At 36.1% G+C, this 23,594-nt stretch overlaps 1 protein-coding gene across 9 annotated transcripts in view; it reads right to left on the reverse strand.

Moving 5' to 3' along the window:
- LOC138760434 (CAP-Gly domain-containing linker protein 4) overlaps positions 1-23,594 on the reverse strand; it is a 396,307-nt gene that overhangs the window by 136,562 nt on the left and 236,151 nt on the right. For 7 of the 9 annotated variants that reach the window (XR_011355597.1, XM_069931016.1, XM_069931020.1 and 4 more), the window contains 2 exons: positions 12,411-12,491; positions 6,876-7,034 (listed from right to left, as the gene is read on the reverse strand). The exons of 1 other annotated variant lie outside the window; for it this stretch is intronic. Coding sequence is in view for 7 of the 8 variants with exons in the window: in XM_069931016.1 (XP_069787117.1) it covers positions 6,876-7,034; positions 12,411-12,491 (240 nt within the window). In the remaining variant the exon portion in view is untranslated. The remainder of the gene's footprint in view (positions 1-6,875; positions 7,035-12,410; positions 12,492-23,594) is intronic. One more of the 9 variants, XM_069931023.1, reaches the window with a different exon arrangement.

Here is a 23,594-nt window from a genome sequence, read left to right on the forward strand (position 1 = left end):
ACTTTCTCCAGCTAAGACCAAGCTTGGCCCCAAATGAAATTAGTGAGCTGGAATGAACGATCTCACTGGGGAACGCATCTAAATTTAGATCTAAAATGTACATTGCTCTCCAAGATAATAGTGCAAAGCCAGGTTTACAGAGATCAAGAGAGAGATGGGAGTTGAATTTAGAGTTGCAATAATAGAAAGATGGTGGTCTGATTGGTGTTTGGATAGCATGACATCAATTATAAATGCAAGATATAGATTAGTACAATATAATTTTCTACACCAATTATATCTTATACCATGAAAATTACATAAATCAAAATTGGAAATATTAGAGATGTGTTTTAGATGTGGAATAGAAATAGGAATGTTTGAACATGCTATATGGTAGTGTGTGTGAAGGTGAGACCTTTCTCGCAGGATACTATTGAAATGCTAACAAGGATAAGAGGGGTGACCTTTGCTCATGACCCGGAGCTTCAACTTTTGGGCAACTTCATTGAAATAAACTAATTAAATTCCAAATTTAATTTGTTGAAATAGCTTTAGCTGTGGCTAAGAAATGTATTGCAATTATTTGGAAATCCAGTTCCCCTCTACAGATAGCACGATGGAAGACAGATGTACACATATTTTTAAAAATCACATACAATTTAAAGAACAAATATGGTGTATTTATAAAAATTGGCAACCAAATATAATTATAATTAAAAAGGTGCTACTATTATAAAAATATAAGTGACATCCCTAATGAAGACCTTTTTTTAAACCCAACTGTAAGCCCTGACAGTGTACGAGTTTATACTGTGAAGGTGGTTGTAGGGAAGAGATTGTTGTGTTTAGTTTTGTTGGAATAAGTTATATATCTATATATTTACATCTATATATTTTGAAAATGAAAATTTTGATATATAAATTTATGGAAAAAATCAAAAGTAAAATATTCAAACAAAAACTCTATACATAGATGACCAAACTGATCCTTAAGGTAATGACTTCATTAGGTTGTTACCCTTTTGTTCTTTATATCGAATGTCTTAGCATTCTCCATTATATTATCTGCTATGGATACCTCATGTCTCCTTTCTCTAGATCATAATCTAGGCCACTTGTAGATTGTCAGGAGTAAATAGATTAGAAGATTAAATTCCTGGAAAAATGATGTGAGAGGAAAGGCCATTCCTTATCAAGGGGTAATTTATAGAAAATTTGCTGCAAAACAGTGAATTTCATTATATGTTATATACATTAAGTTCTGATTTTGATTCCAAGGTTTTCAATTCATGAGGCATTGTCATTAGTTTTGGGGGAAATATGGATCTGTTTTATTGGAAAAACTCCAGTTAAACTAGGCTGGGACCAGAGTTCATGACTCTCCCACTAGTAAAAACATCTCAACATTTATCTTGTCACTTATAAGGTCACCTCTCATTGTTTTAAATCCAAAGAATATAGATACAAATTGTCCAGCCTTTCTTGAAAGGACAGATTTCAGATTTATTGTCTAAATACATACATGACATCACATGCAACCCTGAGATTCCATTTTCCTGCACGCACAGCAAAATTACCACTAATTGGCAGTGAAAAAATAAAATGTATACAGCATAAATATGTAAACAAATAAAGAACTTTAAATAGTTATTGTTAGTAAACTAACAATGGTCTTATCCAATTAATTAGCCAAATCGAATTTTCTTTGGATTGCCTCCACTACTATTGTTGCATTCTTAGGTAAGGGAACCAAAATAATGCCCAATATTTTAGGTGTGGCATCACCAACAACCTATACATCTGGAAAAAAACTATTCTTAAATACCAACCCCTACATGTCATTCAATCTCAAAATTAGGCCTTATGGAAATGCTCTTCATAGACTACAGCTCAGCTTTTAACATTATTTTTCTAGATACTAATAAGGATTCAGTTGTGAGTAAGTTTGTATTATGGGATTCAATGAAGGCATATTTGAGAGGTCAAATAATAAGTTATAATTCAAAAATAAAGAAAGAATATATGAAAGAATTAACTCAATTAGATAAAGAAATAATGAAATTGGAGAAAGAAATTCAAGTACATAAAGATGAGGATAAAAAAAAATTGTTAGAGCTGAAGAAATTAAGACTTAATGCTGTGCAGACTTCTAGAGTGGAGAGAGATATAATGAGAACATTATACTATGAAAGGGTCCATAAAGTTTTAACATGGAAATTAAAAATGGACAGATTTCTAGAACAATAATTGCAACTAAAAAAATATCAGGACAACTAACTTATAAAATGCAGGAAATAAATGATAATTTTAAATAGTTTTATACTAAATTTTATCATTCAAAGTCTAAGAGAGATTATAATAAAATAAGATATTATTTGAGACAAATTAAATTACAAGTGTTAAAGGAGGGTGAAAAGATAAGATTGTCTGAGAATTTTTCAGAAAAAGATGTTTATGAGACTTTAATGTCTCTACAGAATAATAAGGCACCAGGTGAAGATGGTTTCCCACCAGAATTTTATAAAGAGTTTAAGGAGCTATTAATACCAGTATTGATGGAGGTATTAGGTCAAAGGAAAGAGGTTTATGATCTACCTGAATCTTTTAAAACAGCCTTAATAATTGTAATTTCAAAACAAAGGAAAGATTGTTTACAACCTTCTTCATATAGACCTATATCATTATTGAATACAGTCTATAAAATTGTATCAAAATTGTTAGCTAATAGAATAGTTGAATTTTTACCAAAATTAATACATTTAGATCAAACTGGCTTTATTAAAAATAGAAAAGCAGCAGACAATATAGTTAAATTTTAAAGTTTGGTAAATATAGCACAAAATAGGAAGATTCCTATAGTAGCAGTAGCATTAGATGCAGAGAAACCATTTGATTGATTGGAATGGGATTTTTTTATTTGGGATTCCAAATACTTTTATAAACTGGATAAAGGCATTGTATGATCAAACAAAAGCAAAAGTGATTATGAGTAAATAAATCTCACAACACTTTTTGCTTGTAAGGTCTTCTAGAGAAGTTTGTCCATGATCACACATTTTGTTTGCATTTGCGATTGAACCATTGGTGGAAGTAATTAGAACTGATAATGAAATTAAAGGATTTGAAGTAGGTAATAAAGAACATAAAATTAGTTAATTTGCTGATGATGTTATAGTATATTTAACGAGACCAGAAATATCTTTAAATGTTGAATGAGAGATTAAAGAGTATGGGTTAGTATCGGGTTATAAAATGAATGGTGATAAAAGTGAGATAATGCCTATGCTAGATGTGAATTACTCTCAATGTAAAAGATTGACAAAATTTAAATGGAAAAATGAAGCAATTAAATACTTAGGAATTAAAATTAGTAGAAGTATGTAATTTATTTAAACTAAATTATTTGCAATTGTTAGAAAAAGTGGAAGAGGATTTGAAAAGATGGATTTTACCAATAACATTAATAGGATGAGTGAATTGTATTAAAATGAATATTTTTCCAAGAATACAATATTTCTTTCAATTATTGCCCATTCAAGTACCAGAACTTTTCTTTTGAAACTTGAATAAAATAAAATGTGAATTCCTTTGAAAAGGTAAGATATCAAGAATTGGTTTAGAAAAATTAATGTGGAAATTTGATCAGGGTGGATTAAGACTACCAAATTTTATTAATTATTTTAAAGTAGCTCAATTGAGGTTTTTGCCCTCCTGTTATCAATGAGATGAAAAACCAGCTTGGATTCAAATAGAAATGAATAAAATTGGTGAAACTGTTCTGGAGTTAATTTTGTATAAACGGAATAGTGAGGTGTTTAAAGGAACTAAAGATTTTTCTGTATTGAAACATATTTTAAACATATGGAATAGAATTCATACTGAGAGAGGAATTAAAAATGATCAATGACCAAAAATGTCATTAAAATCCACTTCTTCCTTTTACTTTGAACAATTTTTTATTTGACCATTGGTGTGGTAAAAGTTTACAGAGAATAAAAGATTGTTTCTTAGGATCTTTTTTCTTAACTTCTGATCAATTAAAAGATAAATAATATAGTATGAATGAATTGAATTAAAATTAGTATTTTTGGTGGGAGGGGAGATGGGGAGAAAATACATAAAAGTATTTTTTTGTATCATTGGCTTTGGATATTTGATTAATGTTTTGTTCATTTTTTTCCTGTAACGATGCAAACAATTAAATAAAATTTAAAAAAACATTATTCCCTCAGCCCTGATCAACAAGCTCCAATCCCTGGGACTGTGCACCCACTTCTGCCACTGGATCCTTGATTTCCTCATCATACAACCACAGTGAGTACAAAATGGTTAAAAAAAGTCTCCTCCTTACTGACTATCAACAAAGGCGCGTCTCAAGCATGCGCACTTAGCCCACTGCTCTACTCACTCTGCTCCCATGAATGTGTGGCCAGACACAATTTCAATGCTATCTACAAATTTGCTGATGACGCCACAGTTGTTGGCAGAATCATAAATGGCAATGAGGAAACGTAGAGGAGGGAGACAGATCAGCTCATTGAGTGGTGTCACACCAACAATCTTGCGCTCAGTGTTAACAAAACAAAGGAGATGATTGTGGACTTCAGGAGGAAGTCTGAAGAATGTGATCCAGTCCTCATGAGGGCTTAGTAATGGAGAAGATCAAGAACTTCAAATTACTGGGTGTCAACATCTCCAATGATCTGGCCTGGAACCTCTATGTCAATGAAATCATGAAGAAGGGCCTCTAAAGGCTATACATTATAAGGTGTTCAGTATGTCACAGAAGACTCTCAAAACCTTCTACAGGTGTACCATGGAGAGCAACCTGGCTGGTGGCATCACTGTCTGGTATGGAGATGCTAATGCTCAGGACAAGCAAAAACATCAGAGGGTTGTTAATTCGGACTGCAACCACATAGGCACCATACTTCATTCCATTGGGGACATCTTAAGAAAGCAGCCTCTATCCCCAAGGATGCTCATCACCCAGACCATGCCCTCTTCACTATGCTACCATCAGGAAAAAGCTACAGTAGATTGAAGACAAGTACTCAGTAGCACAAGGTCAGCTTTATCCCCACTGTCATCAGATTTCTGAATGATCAATGATCCAAAGACTCTGCCTTATTTGACTTTTCATGCACTATTTTTATTTATTGTTGTAAGGGGATTTATATGAATGTTTCCACTATTGCTGCTACCGCAAAACAACGAATTTCATGACTTTTCCATGGCAATAAATTCTCATTCTAATTAGAATGAAGAACAAAGGAATAATGAATATTTAATTTCGAGGATATCCTCTTTCCTCCTGTCAACACAAAATATTTTTGCCTCCCATTTTTATTTTTCTCTCTGAGCATAGTATGCCCAACTCAGCATGTTCAAGTAGACCAGAAGCACATTAGCAACAAATTATATAGCCATAGTAACTTAATTTGATCCCACCTGGCACATTTAACAGAGTTAAAATCACCCTCCCCCACCTTTGTTAAACTAATTGGATTTTCTCTTTCTCAGGTCTGAAGAAGGGTCTCTCATCTGTAACATTAACCACTTCTCTTTCCACAGATGCTGTCTGTTCAGCTGAGTTTTTCATTTTCCTGTGTTTGTATCATGTGGCTCCGTTTTGCTAATCCTACTGAGGGAGATCCAGCTAGATATTCAATAAAACAAACATACTTTTTACAAGAAATAGCTTTACCACCAAAATGGTCAAAAATACCATATATTGTGGGCCATACATAAAGATTAGGTTCAAACTGGAGGACTTATTACAACCTTTTGAACTTAATCTTCTTGCATGACCCATCGTGTATGTTAATAACACATATAGGCAGACCCCAGGTTATATAAGGGTTCCATTCCTGTGAAATGTCTGTGAGCCAATTATTCCATAACTCTTTAATTTAATTGAGTACTCACCCTAACACAACCACATATTGTAGATGCAATACAGAAAGTATACAGGCTGGTTGCATCACAGCCTGGCTTGGTAATTCAAGTGCCCAAGAAGGCAGAAGGCTGCAGAAGGTAGTAAACATAGCCAGGTCTATCACAGGCTCTGACCTCCCATCCGTTGGACACGTCTATGTGAGATGCTGCGTCAGGAAAGAAGCAGCCAACATCAAAAGGACCATCCTGGTCATAATCTCGTCTCACTGCCACCTTTGGGGAGGTGGTACAAAAACTGGAAAACAAGCTCCTCAAGGTTGTCGAAGTTTTTTAAAAAACAGCTATCAGACTCTTGAACCTCTCCTTGGTACATTAATCATAAACTGCTCTGGTAGCACAAATAGACAAGTCATTTTTTTTGTGCTGGGACTAATATGAGCATTTATCATCTATCTTATTGTCTCTTATAACTTAATTCTTTAAAAGTACTTGTCTAGCTGCAGCAAGAAATAGTTTCAGTGCCGATGTAGATTGTACAAGTGTAAGATAATAAACTCACCATCATCATATTTAAAATATAGGAATATATACTGTATCCAGTCAGTGAAGAATATCATCAAATGTTTTATCTTTCTTATTATTATCTTGAAAAATGCTTTAAAATGTTTGGGACAATTTGCATGGAGTCTGATTTCCATAACCCAGGTCATTCATATTCCAGGGTGTGCCAGTATGAACCTATTTTAAAGTGTAATTATCGATTATGTGCTGTGTGAGATTGGCATCACCCCTGGGTACTATATGTATCTCAGCTAAGCATCAGAGGACATGGAAGTGCACAGACGAATGTTTTATTATACACATGATGTTTTCATAACATTATGCTATAATTCAATCCTACATTTTGTTAAATCCATTATTGACCAAGTTTGTACTTTCATTCCAAATTGATTTCATTCCAAGATGCTTGAACTTCAATGGATATAAATAAATACCTGTGGTGCTTTTAGTGAATGCAGACATCGGTTTCGTTGCCATCTTCTTTGAGTGGATCATGTTTCTTTGACGTGTGAGTAGCTGCCTTTGTCTGGATTGTCTACTCTCTATTGAAGAGGAAGAGGAAGAGGAAGAGCAGGATGACCCAGGCAGAGAAGCTGAATAGATGGTATACAATGCAACAGAGAAAGGAAAATTGTGATTTAAGAACCAAGGCAAATTTAAATTTCAGAAACACCCAATTCTAAAGTAAGCACAGTAATTTCTATCATACTTTGACATGCAAATTATACGCAAAACGGAACTACTAGTTAGATGAAGAGTTTTTTTCAGCGCAGTGGGACCTCAAAAGATATGCTTTTATTTATGACATTTTCTCTCATTCATGTTGCCAATTTGGATATTTTTAATTTCTTTAAATATATTTGACTTTTGTTTCAAATTTTTGTTTGTATCTTCAAAGACATTAAGTTAGAAATGTTTCACAAAATAGGGATTAATAAATTCAGAAGACAAATGTGGTCCATTAAATTGTAACACATTTAAAAGTGTACGTAGAAATGGTGATCCACAAGAGCTTTCCTACCACTGGTATCTGCAAGCTCAAGGACAAGATTCTACACAAGAATACTTTCACTACTTACTTCAGAGTTATTCCACCATGTAGGTAGTAGAGATCATGAAGAAAGTGGGAACTGGTTTGGGAGTCGATAGAGGAAAGGTGACCATGTGAGAAGAGCAGAGATGTATGGTAGGGTGGGAGAGGGGGAGGTTCTTCAGGAAAAAGAGGACTTTGGGGGAGAAGCCAGTATGATGAAGAAGGTTTGAAAAACTAAGGCAGATGATGAGCATGTAGAGTAGATTCTACTGTAGAAATAATGGAAGCAAGGTGAGAGAGCAGCTGTTCACTTTGGAGATTTTCTTAGAGCTGTTGGTTAGACAAGTAGATATCTGTGTCAAATCAACTTAGTGCAGGCATTAAATTAAATTCAACCAAGTAATGCACAAAAATATATTGTTCAATTCAGTAGAATTTCTAAAGCTCCAGCTGTTAATTAATAATAGTCAGTCCCTATGAATTTGTCCTATTACAGATCCACTGGCATCATAAAAACAATGGCACTGGAGAGTTTTTTATGCATATAACCTTTAATGAATATCAAACTCAAAACGTAAAATACGCAGCCCATCTGAAGTCTAAAGGAAAATGACTGGAGAACAATGGTAAGTGCCCTCAGACTGAAAATTTCAGTATGGTTGAGTCAAGGACTGGGGAAAGAAGATTAGAAATGTTCAGTTGGGCAATTAGGATTGTAGGTGGGCTGCAATAAGGATTGGGAAAGATAATGATCAGCAGAGGTAGGTAAGAATCAAGGTGAAAGGTTGGAGCAGATATCAGTAAAGTTGCTCAGACAGGGTGCAGGGTATTTCAAAATTTTCTATCTGAGTTGAAAAATGCTTCATTGTAGGAATATCATTAAAATAAATTTCTAGCCCATTAATCTAATTAATATTGAGTTTTCAGTGAAACAAAGGATCAGCATAAATGGCTGGTGAACAAATGAAAATTGTAAAATGTTATTGTGAGAAAAGTGATAGCTACTATAGGTTACTTAATGATATTGACATTACCAAAATATACTTTGGGAGAAAAGAAACTGTGGCATTTTAGGGCGATGTTTAATGGAATAATATTTTCTGTTATTAAAAGCTAAGGTATTTCTTTTATACAGTTATATAAAGTAGTGTATTTTCAATTCTTGCCACTGCAACTCATGAATGATGTATTGACTTTGAAGTGAGTGGACCACAATGAGTACTCTAATGGAGGTAATTAAAATTATTATTGGCAAGGCAAATTGAGAGAAACTTTTTCCACTGCTGAGGAACTATAGAACAAGAAACGAAAAACAAAGCTGTAGCCAAGCCATTCAGGAGCAATGTCAGGATGTGCCTGCTTCACGTAGGTGATAAAAAATCTGGAAAACTCTCCCTCAGATGCCTGTTGAAACTTAATTCATTATGAATGTTAAAATTACAATCAATTGAATCCTACAAAATAAGGGTATGAAAGGTTATGGAACCAAGGTGTGTAGAGGGCCTCCAAATTCAGATCAGGCTCAAGAACGAAAAGGTTAATTCCTATTCATTTAATATTACATTTGTGCAGGGCAACACGGTTAGCTTAGTCATTGGCACCACGCAGTTAAAGTGCCAGCATCTATGGTTTTAATCCAGCACTGTCTGTAAAACGTTTGTCTGTTCTCCTTGTGTCTGCATGAGTTTCCTTTGGGTGCTCTGATTTCCTCCCACAAAATTGGTGTAATTGAGTGGCATAGGCTTGTGGGCCGAAAGGATCTGGTACCATGCTGCATTTCTAAATTTAAAATTTAAATTTACAAATGTTGAACCTGTATGTGTGATCTTAATAGTAGTAAAACACAAAAATCTGTAGACACTGTGGTTGAAATAAATAAGCTGAAGAAACTCGGCAGGTCAAACAATATCCTTTATATAGCAACAGTAAAAATATAGAACTGATGTTTTGGGCTAGAGCCCTTCATCGAGGTATGGAAAAATGTTGGCAGGTGTCTGAACAAAAGAGTGGGGGGAGGTGTGGTTGCAAAGGCAAATGGTGATAGGTGGAGAAGGGAGGGAGGGGACAGCAGTGATGGCTAGGTGAATAGTGGGGGAAGAGAAGGAGAACTGGAAAGGGGAAGGGAAGGAGGGAGGGGGAAGAACAGAGCAGATTAGCAGAAACCAGATAAGTCACTCTTAATGCCATCTGGCTGGAGAGCGCCCAGATGGAAAATCAGGTGCTGTTTTTCCAATTTGCAGGTAGTCTTGGTGGGATAGTACATGAGGCCATGGACTGACGTGGGAGTATGACATAGAATTGATATGGTTGGCTACTGGGAGGTCTCTATCACCGGTTTGGATGAAGCGAAGATGCTCAGCAAAGAAATCTCCCAAACTGCGCCCAGTCTCTCCAACGTAGAGAAGGCCACAAAGGGAGCACCAGATACAGTAAATCAGTCTTCCAGATACAAGTGATCTCCCAATCTGTGCCCAGTTTTTCCAGTGTAGAGAAGGCCACAAAGGGTAAACCGGATGCAATAAATTAGTCCTGCGAATACACAAGTGAAGTGTTGCTTCACTTGAAAGGCTTATTTGTGGCCCCCAGACCATGGTGAGGAGGAGGTGTGGGTGCATTTGTGGCACCTCCTGCAGCCACAGGTGAAGAAGTCAGGGAGGGGTGCGATTGGAGGGGAGGGATGAATGCACGAGGGAGCCATGGAATGAACGGACCCTACAGAAGTTAGAGAGGAGAGAAGGAAAGATGTGTCTGGTAGTGGGATCCTGATGTAAGTGCCGGAAATTCCGGAGGATAACATATTGGACGCAGAGGCTGATAGGATGGTAGGTGAAGATAAGGGGCATTTTATGTTTGTTGCATCTGAGGGGAGAGGGGGCCAGAGCAGATGAGCAGGAAATAGAGGATGATTGTGGTGGAGGGGAAGCCACATTTGTGGAAGAAGGCAGACATCTTGGAAGATCTGGACTGGACCTATTTTAATAGTCTGCTTAGAGGAAAACAGTAGATACATATTGCTCAGGCCTCTTACCCATCTGCTATTACAATCTGCTCTTTTCCACAGACAGATAGATAGCCCTTCTTCAAATTTACATTCTTAAGGCCCAAATCTTAACCTGTTGACCTTGAGTTTGGATCAGAAAAAGGACCAAGCAAGAAACTGTAAACTTAGCTTTTTATATTTGGTCCATTATAAATTCTCGATACCTCATATTCTGCTCTCTCTGGTCATTGCAGCTGCCTGTCTGTTTCTATTCCACCAATAATGCCCCAGAGTTAAAAGATATAAAAGTGAACTGAAATGAAAGGAAGAGTAAAACGATATAAAAAGGAGGGGAATTAAACAAGAAAATTTAGAGATTTTGTGATTGTAGTTTACACAAAAATGCAGGAGAAACTCAGCAAGTCAGGCATCGTTCTTTATGTAACAAAGATAAAGAACCATAACCAGTGTTTTGGGCCTGAGCCCTGCATCAAGGTAGGATCAAAACAGCAGACAGGTACCTGAATACTGGAATAAAATGGTGGAGTGAGGGACAGAGGAGGAGCATAGAGCCACAGACAAGAGATCATAGATGCATACGGGTGAGAGGTCACAAGAGAAAAAAGTTGAGATGTGATATAGGGAGGTGATAGCTTTCTGAATAGAGAGGAAAGGGGTGGAGAGCTGGAGGAGACAGAGGGATGGGAAAGATAGTGAGAGAGGCAAATGACCTAATGGAAATCACAAAAGTTGATGTTAATGCTATCTTTCTGTAGAGTGCCCAGACGAAATATTAGGTGTTTCACCTCCAATTTACGGGTGGCCTTAGATTGACAGTGCATGAAGTATTGAGTATATGTCGGCGCAGGAGTGGAGCATGGAATTGAAGATCCTTGCTATTGTATGGACAGAGCGAAGATGCTCAGCTAAATGATCTCCTAGTCTGCATCTAATCTATCCAATGTATAGAAAGTCACAATGGGAGCATTGGATGCAATAGGTGACCCCTGCAGATTCACAAGTGAATTGTTGTTTCACTGGAAGGACTATTTTGGGCACAGAATGGTGATGAGGGAGGAGGTGTGGGCACGTGTAGCACTTCCTGCAGTCACAGGTTTAGGTACCAAGAGGGTGATTAATGGGAACAGATGAGTGGACAAGAGAGTCACTGAGGGAGCAGTCCCTGCAGAAACCAGAGAGGGGAGAAGTGTCTGGTGGTGATGGAAATTGCGAAGGACAATATATTGGATGCAGAGGCTGATGGAGTCCTCGGGGAATACAAGGGAAATTTGTTTTTGTTGAGTGTAGGGGCAGAGGCGGCCAGGGCAGTTGAGGGGGAAACAGAGGAGGTGTAGATGAGGGGCTGAGATCATGGTGGTAGAGGAGAAGCCATGTTTTTTTGAAGGAGGACATCTTAGATGATTTGGAATGGAAGACCTCATCCTGGGAACATCCCCTTACCACACTAATCACAAACTTCTCCCACACCACAAGAATACCAGTTTTTATGATTGTAATAACATTTTATTTTGTGCTACAGTGACTGAATATTTATTATCTATCTTTTGTTTTATTATCTCTTTTTAATTAAAGTTAATGTATACTACTTTTGTTTTTATTAACAAAATACCTGTACCTGCTCTGCTGAAATAAGTAAAAATTGCGTTGCAAATGTACATTGTACATATGTGACAATAAATGTATCATCATATCATTAATATAAATGGGTTTACAAAGTAGGAGAGCGAACAACCATGAACATCAGCTAATTTTTATTCATCACCTTATCTTATTTTTGCAAAATTATTAACATGACAAAACAAAGTAACAGAAGCCATGCTTTTTCAACCTGGTTAAAAGCAAGGATTTCAAAGTTAGCATTTTGTTTAACAATTAGCAGGTTAATTTTACATTATGAATCAAACCTAATTCTAAATAAACATGATCCATGTATACCTTCTTTTCCGGTCTGAGGTTTGATAATATCCTGAGCAGGAATGGGAGGTTTTTGAACATACTTTTTGGAAGAAGGTAGACCTTTTGATGGAAAAATTATTTCATGAAAATGAGAGGAATATTTTTGATGGATTAAATTGCCAGATATATTTTAAATGCAAAGTGTAAAATACAATTATTTAAATTTTCAGAATGTACTTAACTATCAAAGTTATACTTCACTCTCCTGAAGACAATTATAAGGTAAGTTTTGTGACGCTGTCTTACAAGAATGAGAATTAATCAATAAGATAGTGTTACCACAGAAGGAAGACATACAGACCACTGTATCCATGTCAGTTCTCTAAAAGACGCTTCACCAGTCCCAATACTTTTTCAGTGAAACAAGAAAGTCTGTAGATGCTATGATTGTAGTAAAAACACAAAAATGCTGTTGTAACTCAGCAGGCCACACAGCATGCATAGGAGGTAAATATATATATATAACCAATGTTTTAGGCCTGAGCCCTTCTTCAAGGTATCAATAGCTTTGCACATTTTTCCTCACTACATATATCAGTGGTTCTCAACCTTTTTCATCCTACTCACATACCACTTTAAGTATTCCCTGTGCCATAGAGATGGCTTAAAGTGGTATGTGGGTGGAAAGAAAAAGGCTCAATTCCACTGTTTTAATTGTACTTAATTGACTCATTATGTGCAAGTTTCATAACTCCAAAGGAAATGGGCCAATGACAATTTTCTCAAGCAAAATATTTTAGTAACTATTCTTAACTTTCCTTTCCCACTCACATACCACCTTAAGCCATTCCTTACAAATCACAGAGTCCCAATGGCATGGGGATTATTTAAAGTGGTAAGTGAGTGGAAAGAAAAAGATTGAGAACCACTGACATATATCCTTCCATTTCCCTCTTGAATACCACAAATGAACCTGCTTTAACCTCATTTGTTCCAGAATTTGAAAAGAGCCAGGTGGAAAATGAGTCTTTTTTTTGCCGGTTCATCACCAAAGCATTAATTTCAGTCAAATATCAACAATAATTGTACAATCAACAGAGCCAATCCCACAGTCTGAATTTGTGACCCTGTTCATTCACTTGTTAGCTTTATTGAACAGAATGTAAATGTAGTGTTTGAGAATAACACTCGAGTCAAAATAATTAAATGTTAATTGGACTTTTTCAAACATACACTGTTTTAATGGTTGAACATCCTCAAAAATGGACTATTCTGAGAATAGATTCATAAGGAAGACTGATAAATAAATGAGATCTTTTCAAATTATTGATATTTTTTCACCAAAATATATAATTAATATTTACATATCTTCATCAAAAATCTTGCTATAACTTTTAATTAAATAGTTGATCATGAGGAGGGATTCTGTGAAACTAAATCAATGAGGAGGATAAATTGGAAAACCTCCAAAAAGAGGCACAAAAATCAGAGTGAACAATTAAGTCAAGCCAACTTTATTTATTGTTCGTACTCCCACGGTAGGACAAGACAGTGTTTCTCCAGGACCATGGATCATATTTACATAGATACGTTAGGATAGCAGTTAATGCATTAAAATATTAAGGTATTAAGACGTATATAGTGGAAGTCCACTTCGGTACTGAGAGTTCAGGAGCCTGATAGCTTGAAGAAAATGCTGTTTCGCACTCTGGACATAAGGGCCCGAGTGCTTCTGTACCTCCTGCCAGATGGCAGAAGGGAGAACAGTTTACATATGGGATGTGGAGAGTCTTTCACAATGTTTATTGCTTTCTGCCTGCATCAAGTGTAGTAGATGTCCTCCATGCTAGGAAGAGGTTCCCCAATGGTCTTTTCTGCTGACTTCATTATATCCTCTGCAGGGTCTTGACGTCTGAGGTAGTTTAGCTTCCAAACCAGGTGGTGATACAGTTGCATAGGATGGTTTCAATATAGAATGCAGTGAGGGTAGGGAGTGGGAGATGGACTTTCCTCAGCCTCGCAGGAAGTAGAGATGCTGCTGGACTTCCTTGGCTATGGAGCTGGAGTTAAGGGGCCAGGTGAGATTCTCCACCAGGTACACACTGAGGAACTTAATACTCTTGACGACCTCAATGGTAGAGCTGTCAATGGTCAGGGGAGCATGATCTCCCTGGGCCCTCCTGAAGTCAACAACCATTCTTTTATTTTTTTTAACGTTCAGATACAGGTCGTTTGCTCTGCATCAGCTTGTTAGTGTCTGCACTTCGTCTCCATTTGCTGCCTCCTCATTTTTACTGATAAACCTCACTGCATCTTTATACAGATCTTTATAAAGATGATACAGAGACCCTCTCACCCAACATAACCTAGCCTAAAATTAAAGGGACACATGTCAAGTACCTACTCTAAATACTAACCACCTCAATCCTGATCCAACCCTAAACACACCCCACCCCATCCTAAACCTGAGCCCATCCCGACCAATACCCAAGCCAGTCTAACATGTCCAGCACCCCAAATACGAATCCACCGAATGATACAATGATGAGAGGAAGTGTGCTCTGGGGTGACAGGCAATTGAACGGCCTTTGTTTTACAAGGGTCAACAGATGCTGAGGACTGCACACAAGGAGATGACACCATCTGAGACATACGGTGCCCAAACCTAAACTCAACAGAAAGCCCCCAATGAACCCTACCTGAGCCAACTGATTAACTATAATTTGCTCACCAACCAACCCCAACCTGAACCCCCAACAAACCTAATTTCGACCCCCAAACCTTACCTCAACACCAACCCCACCCAAAACCTAATCCTAACCCCCCAACTAACCCAAATCTAAACTCCTGAACTGACCCTAACCTCACCCCAAACCTCAACACAAATCCGACCCAACCCAACCCAATCCCTAATCTCCCAACTAAACCAAGTCTGAACTCCCCAACCAACCCTAACCGCACCCCCAAATCCATACCCCAACCCAAACCCTAACCATAACCCTAACTCCCAAACTGCCCCAAACCTGAACTCCACAACTAACCAAAACCTTCCCTCCTCCAACCAACCACCCAATCCAAACCAGATCCCTAGTCCCAACCCTACCCTTAAAGCTCACATATGACCCTGACCTGAATAGAGATCTCCCACTGGAAAGAGAGGAAATTTCACCCCAGGATATACCAAAAGGCACAATAAATACCAAATGAGAAGAAGAAGCAAGGCACCAATCCCACCAAGCGCTAGAAACAGACACAGTGTAATGAAAGCATGGGCCAACCAAAACTAGCAGTTTAAAATGACACAGAACCTCTGAGATGGAAGACTAGAGAACACAACTGGGATTATTAGCCTGCTGCCTGCATACTACATCTTTATAAAGATCTGCATTCTTACTTCCTACATGGGCAATTTAATAACTCCTTACTAATGAAACTATCTTATTTTTAGTTCTTTGACTTAAAGTCAGAAGAGGACCCAATATTTTAAATTAGCACCATCTCTTAAATCAATGTTACAATACTGAAAGTCAGCCTGCACCTCTTAAAGAAGAGGTAGACTATAGGAATAATTGACAGGTATACTGGAACTCATTCAGGCATTGAAGACATTGAAAAAGGGCAACAATATAGAATAGAGAAGACACCAGGTTTTCGAATCCAGCACCCAGTCCTTGGTGTAGGAAGTGCAAATTGGAAGGGATATCCTTCACACACATATCAAAATAAATGGGAAATTGTGTTGCTTAATGAAAACCTGGATGCAGAGTTCAATGACTTCATCTGAACAGATGAATTCAGAGAATGCATTATCAGGTACAACATCACACCAGTTTGTATCCTTCAGATACTGAAAATCTACCTCTTCCTTACAGACTTAACACAGCTGCAATCTCAAACGTGGGTCTCACAGCTTGCACGTACTACCATTTATTCAGCCCTGGAAGGGATCATCAAATTGTGAGATAAACTGGCACATTTTCCTTCCTCTAACCATTAGGTGGCAGGGGTAGACTTAGCTCCACAAAGTACATTTTATAATTAAAATGAACAGCTTCAGGGCTGAAACTATTGAAGATTGAACATGATTCTCCCTCTCACCTACTGCCATAGCCCCACCCTAAAGCTCATAATTACCAGAGTGCATGAATAGATGTATCCATTTCTTATTTTATTCCTACTACTCTTGCCCCTTGTGCCAAACTGAATCTTTTCTCTTTCAGATAGCCAAGAACAGCAGTAAGGCCAGGCAGGAGCAGAAAAGCAAGAAGAGGGTAAAGATGATAACAGACCATCACTGAATTTAATACTGCTTGCCATCAGCTCAGACACTAATTCTGCCATTGTGTCCAAGATTAAGAGATGTTCATGTCATGAGATGGTGTAGCGTCAAGTTAGAGAACTTAGCTCTCCCGAAAAAAAGTTTTTAAAAAGAGTTAAAAAAGGAAAGAGAAAGAAGGAAAAGAGAAAAAAAATAACATTTAAACTAATAGAGAACACACTAAAGATGTCTCTAAAGAAAGAGAAAGCTGCTGCTGGCTAGAGAAAAACAGCAAAAACTACAAGATAAAGAAGAGAAGCCTACTTCGAAGATGGATCCAGGAGCTGTCCCAAAGGTCGTGATCTGTTTGAAGACATTCCGACATTGAACCACCTCCAACAAAAGCCGGAGGTCCCAAAGGAAGAAGCATCTATGTGCATGTGTAAGGAATCATACATATGCACAGAATGCATAAAATGGAAGCAACACTGGAAGAAGGAAGTAGATATAAACTGCTTCATGAAGAAGAAAAAAACAGATGAAGAATTAAATTCTAGCGATTCTGAGGAGGTTTTACAATGGGGGGAGGAGGAGGAGGAGGAAGAAGAGCCAAAAGACAACTGAAAGTTAGAAAAGATAAAACTGTTAAGACTTTGGGTATTCATGATTTAGATAGTCAAATGAAGACAATGATGAAGGAAATAAAGCAAATTTGAGCTTTAATGTTAAAATCAAAATTTAGAACTAAACATGTAAGAGGAAGTAGTTGTGGATATAAAAAAAAGACAAAAAGATGGAAGAAAGAAGAAAAAGAACAGAATTTGAAATTGATTCAATTAAAGATCAGATGGGGAATATGGAAACTAATTGTACCACTGTTCAAGATCATTTGGCCAAAAAACTGATTGCTTTAAAAAATTTCAGTCGAAGAAATTATATAAAAATTGTTGTACTTAAAGAAAGAGATGAAGGAGATGATATTTTTGCAACGTTGGATCCCACAAAGTCCTGGAGTCAAAGAATTTCAGGGAGATATTGAGAAAGAAAGGGCACATTGAGCTCTAAGTCCTTGACCACAACTAGATCAAAAACCACATCGAATACTGGTTAATTTCTTTCATTATCAAGTAAGAGAGAAGATTTCGAATTGGCAGCAAGACAAGCAAAGGAAAGACAAGGATCTTTAGAATATAATGAAAATAAGATCTTTTTCTATCCAGATGTAAGTTTTGAATTGTTGAAGAAAGGAATTTAATCCAATTAAAAATGTACTGTGGAAAAAGGGTTATGTTTTTGTTTTAAGATATCCAGCAACCCTGAAGTTTTTTGTTCCAGGAGGTCAAAGTAAGTTATTTGTTGAACCGAGGAAGGCTAAACAATATGCTGACTCTCTGCCAGACTTTCATTGTGAAGAGGAGATGAGTGCTGAGCAGAAGAGTACAATTTGAAGAACATTTTGAACAGTAATATCTATAACTAATAAAGGGTGATCTGTTTAAGTAAATAAACTGCAAGAATATATTTGGGAGAACTTGGAGGGAAGTGTTGATAGCAGTCAATTCAACTGTGCATTTGTGGCACAGGCGACTGCCCGTAACATGGAGGGGAGTAATGTTGTTTATGTGCATGATAATATTAGCAGGGGTCTCTTTATTCTATTTTTCTATCATGACAGTATTTCTTTTCTTTTTCTTATGCATTTTCATCTGGAATAGTGTCTTGGGTAAACTTATGCCTCTCATTTTGTTCATTTTAGATTGGTCACAGTGTTTGAACTACCGAAAGAAAATAGACACACACACCGAGACCAGTTCAGATTATACAAATGTTTATTATAAATTCAAAAGATGATTTCAAACTACAATATGCAAGCCCTTCCCAACTATACTTATCAACGCTTGGACTGGTCCCAACTACCGAAGCGAGACAATGACTGCACACTTGAAGTAGGTTGTCAGGGCGCCGGTAGCAGCTTCTCCACCTCCCCTGACCGGGACGTTGGCTGGACTCTAGAAGTTCTTCTTCTTGCTGAGAGATGTTGCCACCTCTCGGAGAGTCTCTCTCTTCAACAGCGGGACCATGGCTTATATTACCCAAAAATTGCTTACTCATAGCATCACTTTGAATAAATGGTTTATTTTGCATCAAGGCTAGGCCTCTGACAGTCTGTGACCAAAACAGGAAATGTTCTTGGTACACAGATATCCTTTTGTCAGATAACTGCATCTCTGGGCCCCATGGTGGAATTTAGCTTATGTCTGCTGATTCTTAAAAAACAAGCAGGTTCTCAGCCTTGCAGAAGCAAAGGCTGCAAAAGTTAAAAAAAAACATGGTTTAAAGCTGAAGCAAAAAGCATGGTTTAAATCCTCCAATACATTCCACCCCTTGGTCACAGGCTGTCAGACACGAGACTTGACAAGCATAAGAGTACAAAAAGAGTGTAAAAGAGAAATCAAAACTACAATAATCACAAAAAACAAGCAATAAAGCGAGCAACCAACGGAGAATAGTGTGGCCCAACCCCCCAAATGTACCAGCTAACCATGAAAAAGGATTCCAACGAAGGCTCGAACTATCCTTGTTGGCCACAATACCCAGATGCTGGAGCTCACGAAAAGAATTCAAAACATGCTGAATAATAACAGAAATATTAGTGGATACATCAGGAATATAATGAGCAATATTCAGAACTGACAATGGCAATAACATATCTATATAAGCTGCACTTGAGGCGGGTGACCAAGGACTTCCTTGATGTAATGCATTGGACCATGTCTCCCACGGGCAACTCCCTCGGAACGTCCTTGTCATTACAAATCCAATTGTTGGCACCAAAGCAGCTGCACACTACAAGTGTCCAGTCGTTGCCTCGCTTTAGCAGTTGGGACCAGTCCAAGCGTTGATAAGTATAGTTGAGAAGGGCTTGCATATTGTAGTGTGAAATCAGCTTTTGAATTTGTAATAAATATTTGTATAATCTGAACTGCTCTCGGTGTGTGTGTCTATTTTCTTTCGGTAGCTCAAACACTGTGACCAATCTAAAATGAAAAAAGTGAGAGGTACAAGTTTACCCAAGACAAATAGTTAATAACAATAGTTTTAAATATGATAATGTAGTAGAACTAGGAGCTGGAAGAGATGAGGTGTGGGTGAGGGATGGTATTATTATCAAAATACTTAATGGGTGAAATGGTAAATTTTGTAAGTATTAATATTAATGGGATTCAAAATTCAAATAAGTGGAAAAATTAATGCCACATTAAAGTGGATATTGCTTTCTTACAAGAGATATATTTAGCTGAAATTGAACATCAAAAATTGAAAAGAGATTGGGTAGGACATGTTGCAGCATTTTCATTTAATTCCAAGGTATAGGGGTAATAATTCTGATTAACAAAAACCTTCCAGTTAAAATACAAAGTATTATTACAGATCCAGTATGTAGATGTATAATAGTACATTGTCAAGTTTTTTCTGAATTTTGGACTTTTTTGAACATATATGCACTAAATTTAAATGATGAAAAATTTGTACAAGAAACATTTTGAATTTACCAAATTCTAATGAAAATGTGTTAATAAGTAGAGACTTAAATTTTTGTCTTGACCCATTGTTGGATAGATCTGGTAGAAATGCTATTAAAAGTAAAGCGGCCAAAGTTACACAGCCCTTAATGAAAGATATGAGATTAATAGATGCATGGATGAGATTTATCCAAAAAAAAGGTATTATTCTTTTTATTTGAAAAGACATGATTCTTACTCCAGAATTGATTTTTTTCTTAACATCGGCACAATTGCAGGGAAGAATAAAAAGAGTTGAGTATAAAGCAAGAAGTTTATCAGACCATTCACCTTTATTTTTAGCAATATCAATATAAGATAGCAAGAAACTATCTTATAAATGGAGATTTAATTCTATATTGTTAAAAAGGAAGGATTTTTGTAAAATTATGAAATTGCAAATATGGATTTTTTTAATTAATTCTAATTCAATAATGAATAAGTTGGTTTTATGGGATACAATGAAACATATTTAAGAGGTCAAATAATAAGATTTTTAAAAATTATATGCAACTTGAAAAAGAAAACAGTTAGAAAAAAATTACATATACAATCAAATGAAGAAAAAAAAGAATGTTGATAATACAAAATTGAACTATAATACTTTGTAAACTTATAAAATATAAAAAGATAGAATGAGAACTAAGCAAAGATATGAATTAGGCAATAGGGCACATAAGAACCTTATGTGCATGGCAATTAAAAACAGAAGAAGTATCTAGAACAATTATAGCAACTAAGAAATAATCAAATCAGATTACTTAAAAAATCACAAGAAATAAATGAAATATTTAAAGAGTTTTATAAAAAATTATATCAGTCAGAATTATTAAAAGATGAAAAAAAGAACAATTTTTGTGTCAAATAAATTTACCAAAATTAAATACAGAAGATCAAAGAGTATTGGGAACTCTAAAGGTTAAAGAAGCATTGGGTTCATTACAGAATAATAAGCCTCTGGGAGAAGATAGTCTTCCCTCTGAATTTTATAAAGCATTTAAAGATTTATTAATTCCTCCATTTATGGAAGTATTAGAACAGGTGGGAGAGATGAATGATTTGCCAGAATCATTTAAGACAGCAATAATAAGTGATTCCAAAAAAAGGAAAGGATCCTTTGAAGCCATCATCATATAGACCTATTTCATTGTTAAATGCAGATTATAAAATAATATCCAAAATGTTAGCAAATATAATAGTAAAATATTTACCTAAATTAATAAATATGGATCAAAATGGATTTGTTAAAAAAATTAAACTAGCCAATAATTTAACAAATTTAATTTGCATAATACATTTAGCACAGTTAAGAGAGGAACCTAGTAGCTACTTTGGATGCTGAAAAAGTGTTTGATAGACTTGAATGGGATTTTTTATTTAAAGTCTTAGGAAAATTTGGGATAGCGCGCACATTTATAAATTGGGTCAGAGCTCTATATAGTAAACCTATAGAAAGTGGTAACAAATGGGAAAATATCAGAATCTTTTTTATTGACTAGATCAAGTAGACAAGGATGTCCATTGTCACCTTCATTATTTATTTTAGTGATAGAGCCTTGGGCAGAATTAATTGGACTTTATAATGATATTAAAGGTTTTAAAGTAGACTGGAATGAACATAAAATTAGTTTATTTGCAGATGATGTTATAATGTATTTGACTGAACCAAAAATGTCATTAAGTAAATTGTATTTGTCCTTCAACTAGGTTTTCAGTTGGTGGTATGCAAACATTGTACCGTGAGTTATACCATATTTGTCCTTCATTTGTTTAAAAGATAATAATTTATTTCCTGAAAAACAATTTTCTATTCTTTTGATCCCTTTTCTCTCCCATTCTCTAAAGGAAAGGTTATCTATTGTGAAAGGGATTAGTTGATTTTGCGTCAATATTAATTTTGGTAGTTGATAATTTGTTTTATTCCTTTCTATGTGAATCTTCTTCCAAATGTTGAGCAGATGGTGCAGTACTGGTGAATTCCTATGTTGCACCAGCTTTTCATCCCACTTATACAGTATATGTTCAGGTCTATCTCTAATCTGCTCCAATCTGGTTTTTCCCTTGTTTGATAAAAATCTGATAAGTATCTTAATTGTGCTGCTCTATAATAATTCTTAAAGTTTGGTAGCTATAAGCCCCCTTGTTTGTACCATTCTGTTAATTTATCTAGCGCTATCCTCTGTTTCCCTGCTTTCCATAAGAATTTCCTTATTATTTTCTTTAGCTCTTTGAAGAATTTCTCTGTAAGGTGAATTGGCAATGAATGAAATAGGTATTGTATCCTTGGGAAGATATTCATTTTAATGCAATTTACCTTTTCTATCAGTGTTAATGGTAAGTCTTTCCAATGTTCTAAGTCTTGTAATTTCTTCATTAATGGCTGATAATTTAGTTTGTATAGATGGCCTAGATTATTATCTAGTTGTATACCTAGGTATCGAATTGCTTGTGTTTGCCATCTACATGGTGATTCTTTCTTAAACTTTGTGAAATCCGCATTATTCATTGGCATTGCTTCACTTTTATTTGCGTTGATCTTGTAACCCGATACTTCTCCATATTCCTTTAATTTCTTATGTAATTCTTTTATTGATATTTCTGGTTCTGTTAAGTATACTATGCCGTCATCTGCAAAAAGACTGATTTTATATAATGCATCAAACTGCAAGAGAAAGAGAACGAGGAAACAAGCTGTAAACCCAAACAAAAATGGGAACAAGATCTAAACATAAAGATAAAGAATGAAACATGGGAAAAGCTATGCTCGGAACTATGAGAAATACAATAAACACGAGATTACGCATGATACAATATAATTGGTTACACAGGGTATACACCACATCCCAAAAGTTAAATAAATGGGACCCAACAGTATCAGACAGATGTTTTCGTTGTTAGAAGGAAACGGGAACAACAGTACATGCAATTTGGGCATGTCAGAAAGTGGAAAGGTTTGGGAAGATCTAAACCAGGTACTAAATAAAATCACAAAAAGCAACATACCAAAAACTGCAGAGATCTTTCTTCTAAGTAATATAAGAAGTAAAGAACTTGGACACGATTTGGATGGAGCACAAAAAAGATTTATTATGATAGCCTTAGCTGTAGCAAAAAAATGTATTATGTCAACCTGGAAATTAGAAGATAGCCTGAGAATAAATGAATTCCATTGGAAAAAATAACATATAATTTAAGAAATAACATCACAGTATTCAAACAAATTTGGGAACCGTACATGGAACACCACAGAGAAGTGCTACTGCGGACCTCCACCGCCTAAAATGACAGAAGGAGAAGAAGACGAAATGAACTGACCCAGTATGTAAAAGTAGAAGACACAAATTTCTTGTTTATTTTCATTGTGTGATTACATTTTTTAATGGGTTTAATGTATCATATAGG

The sequence above is a fragment of the Narcine bancroftii genome, chromosome 4 (genome assembly GCF_036971445.1).
Source record: "Narcine bancroftii isolate sNarBan1 chromosome 4, sNarBan1.hap1, whole genome shotgun sequence".
Taxonomy (NCBI): Eukaryota; Metazoa; Chordata; class Chondrichthyes; order Torpediniformes; family Narcinidae; genus Narcine; species Narcine bancroftii.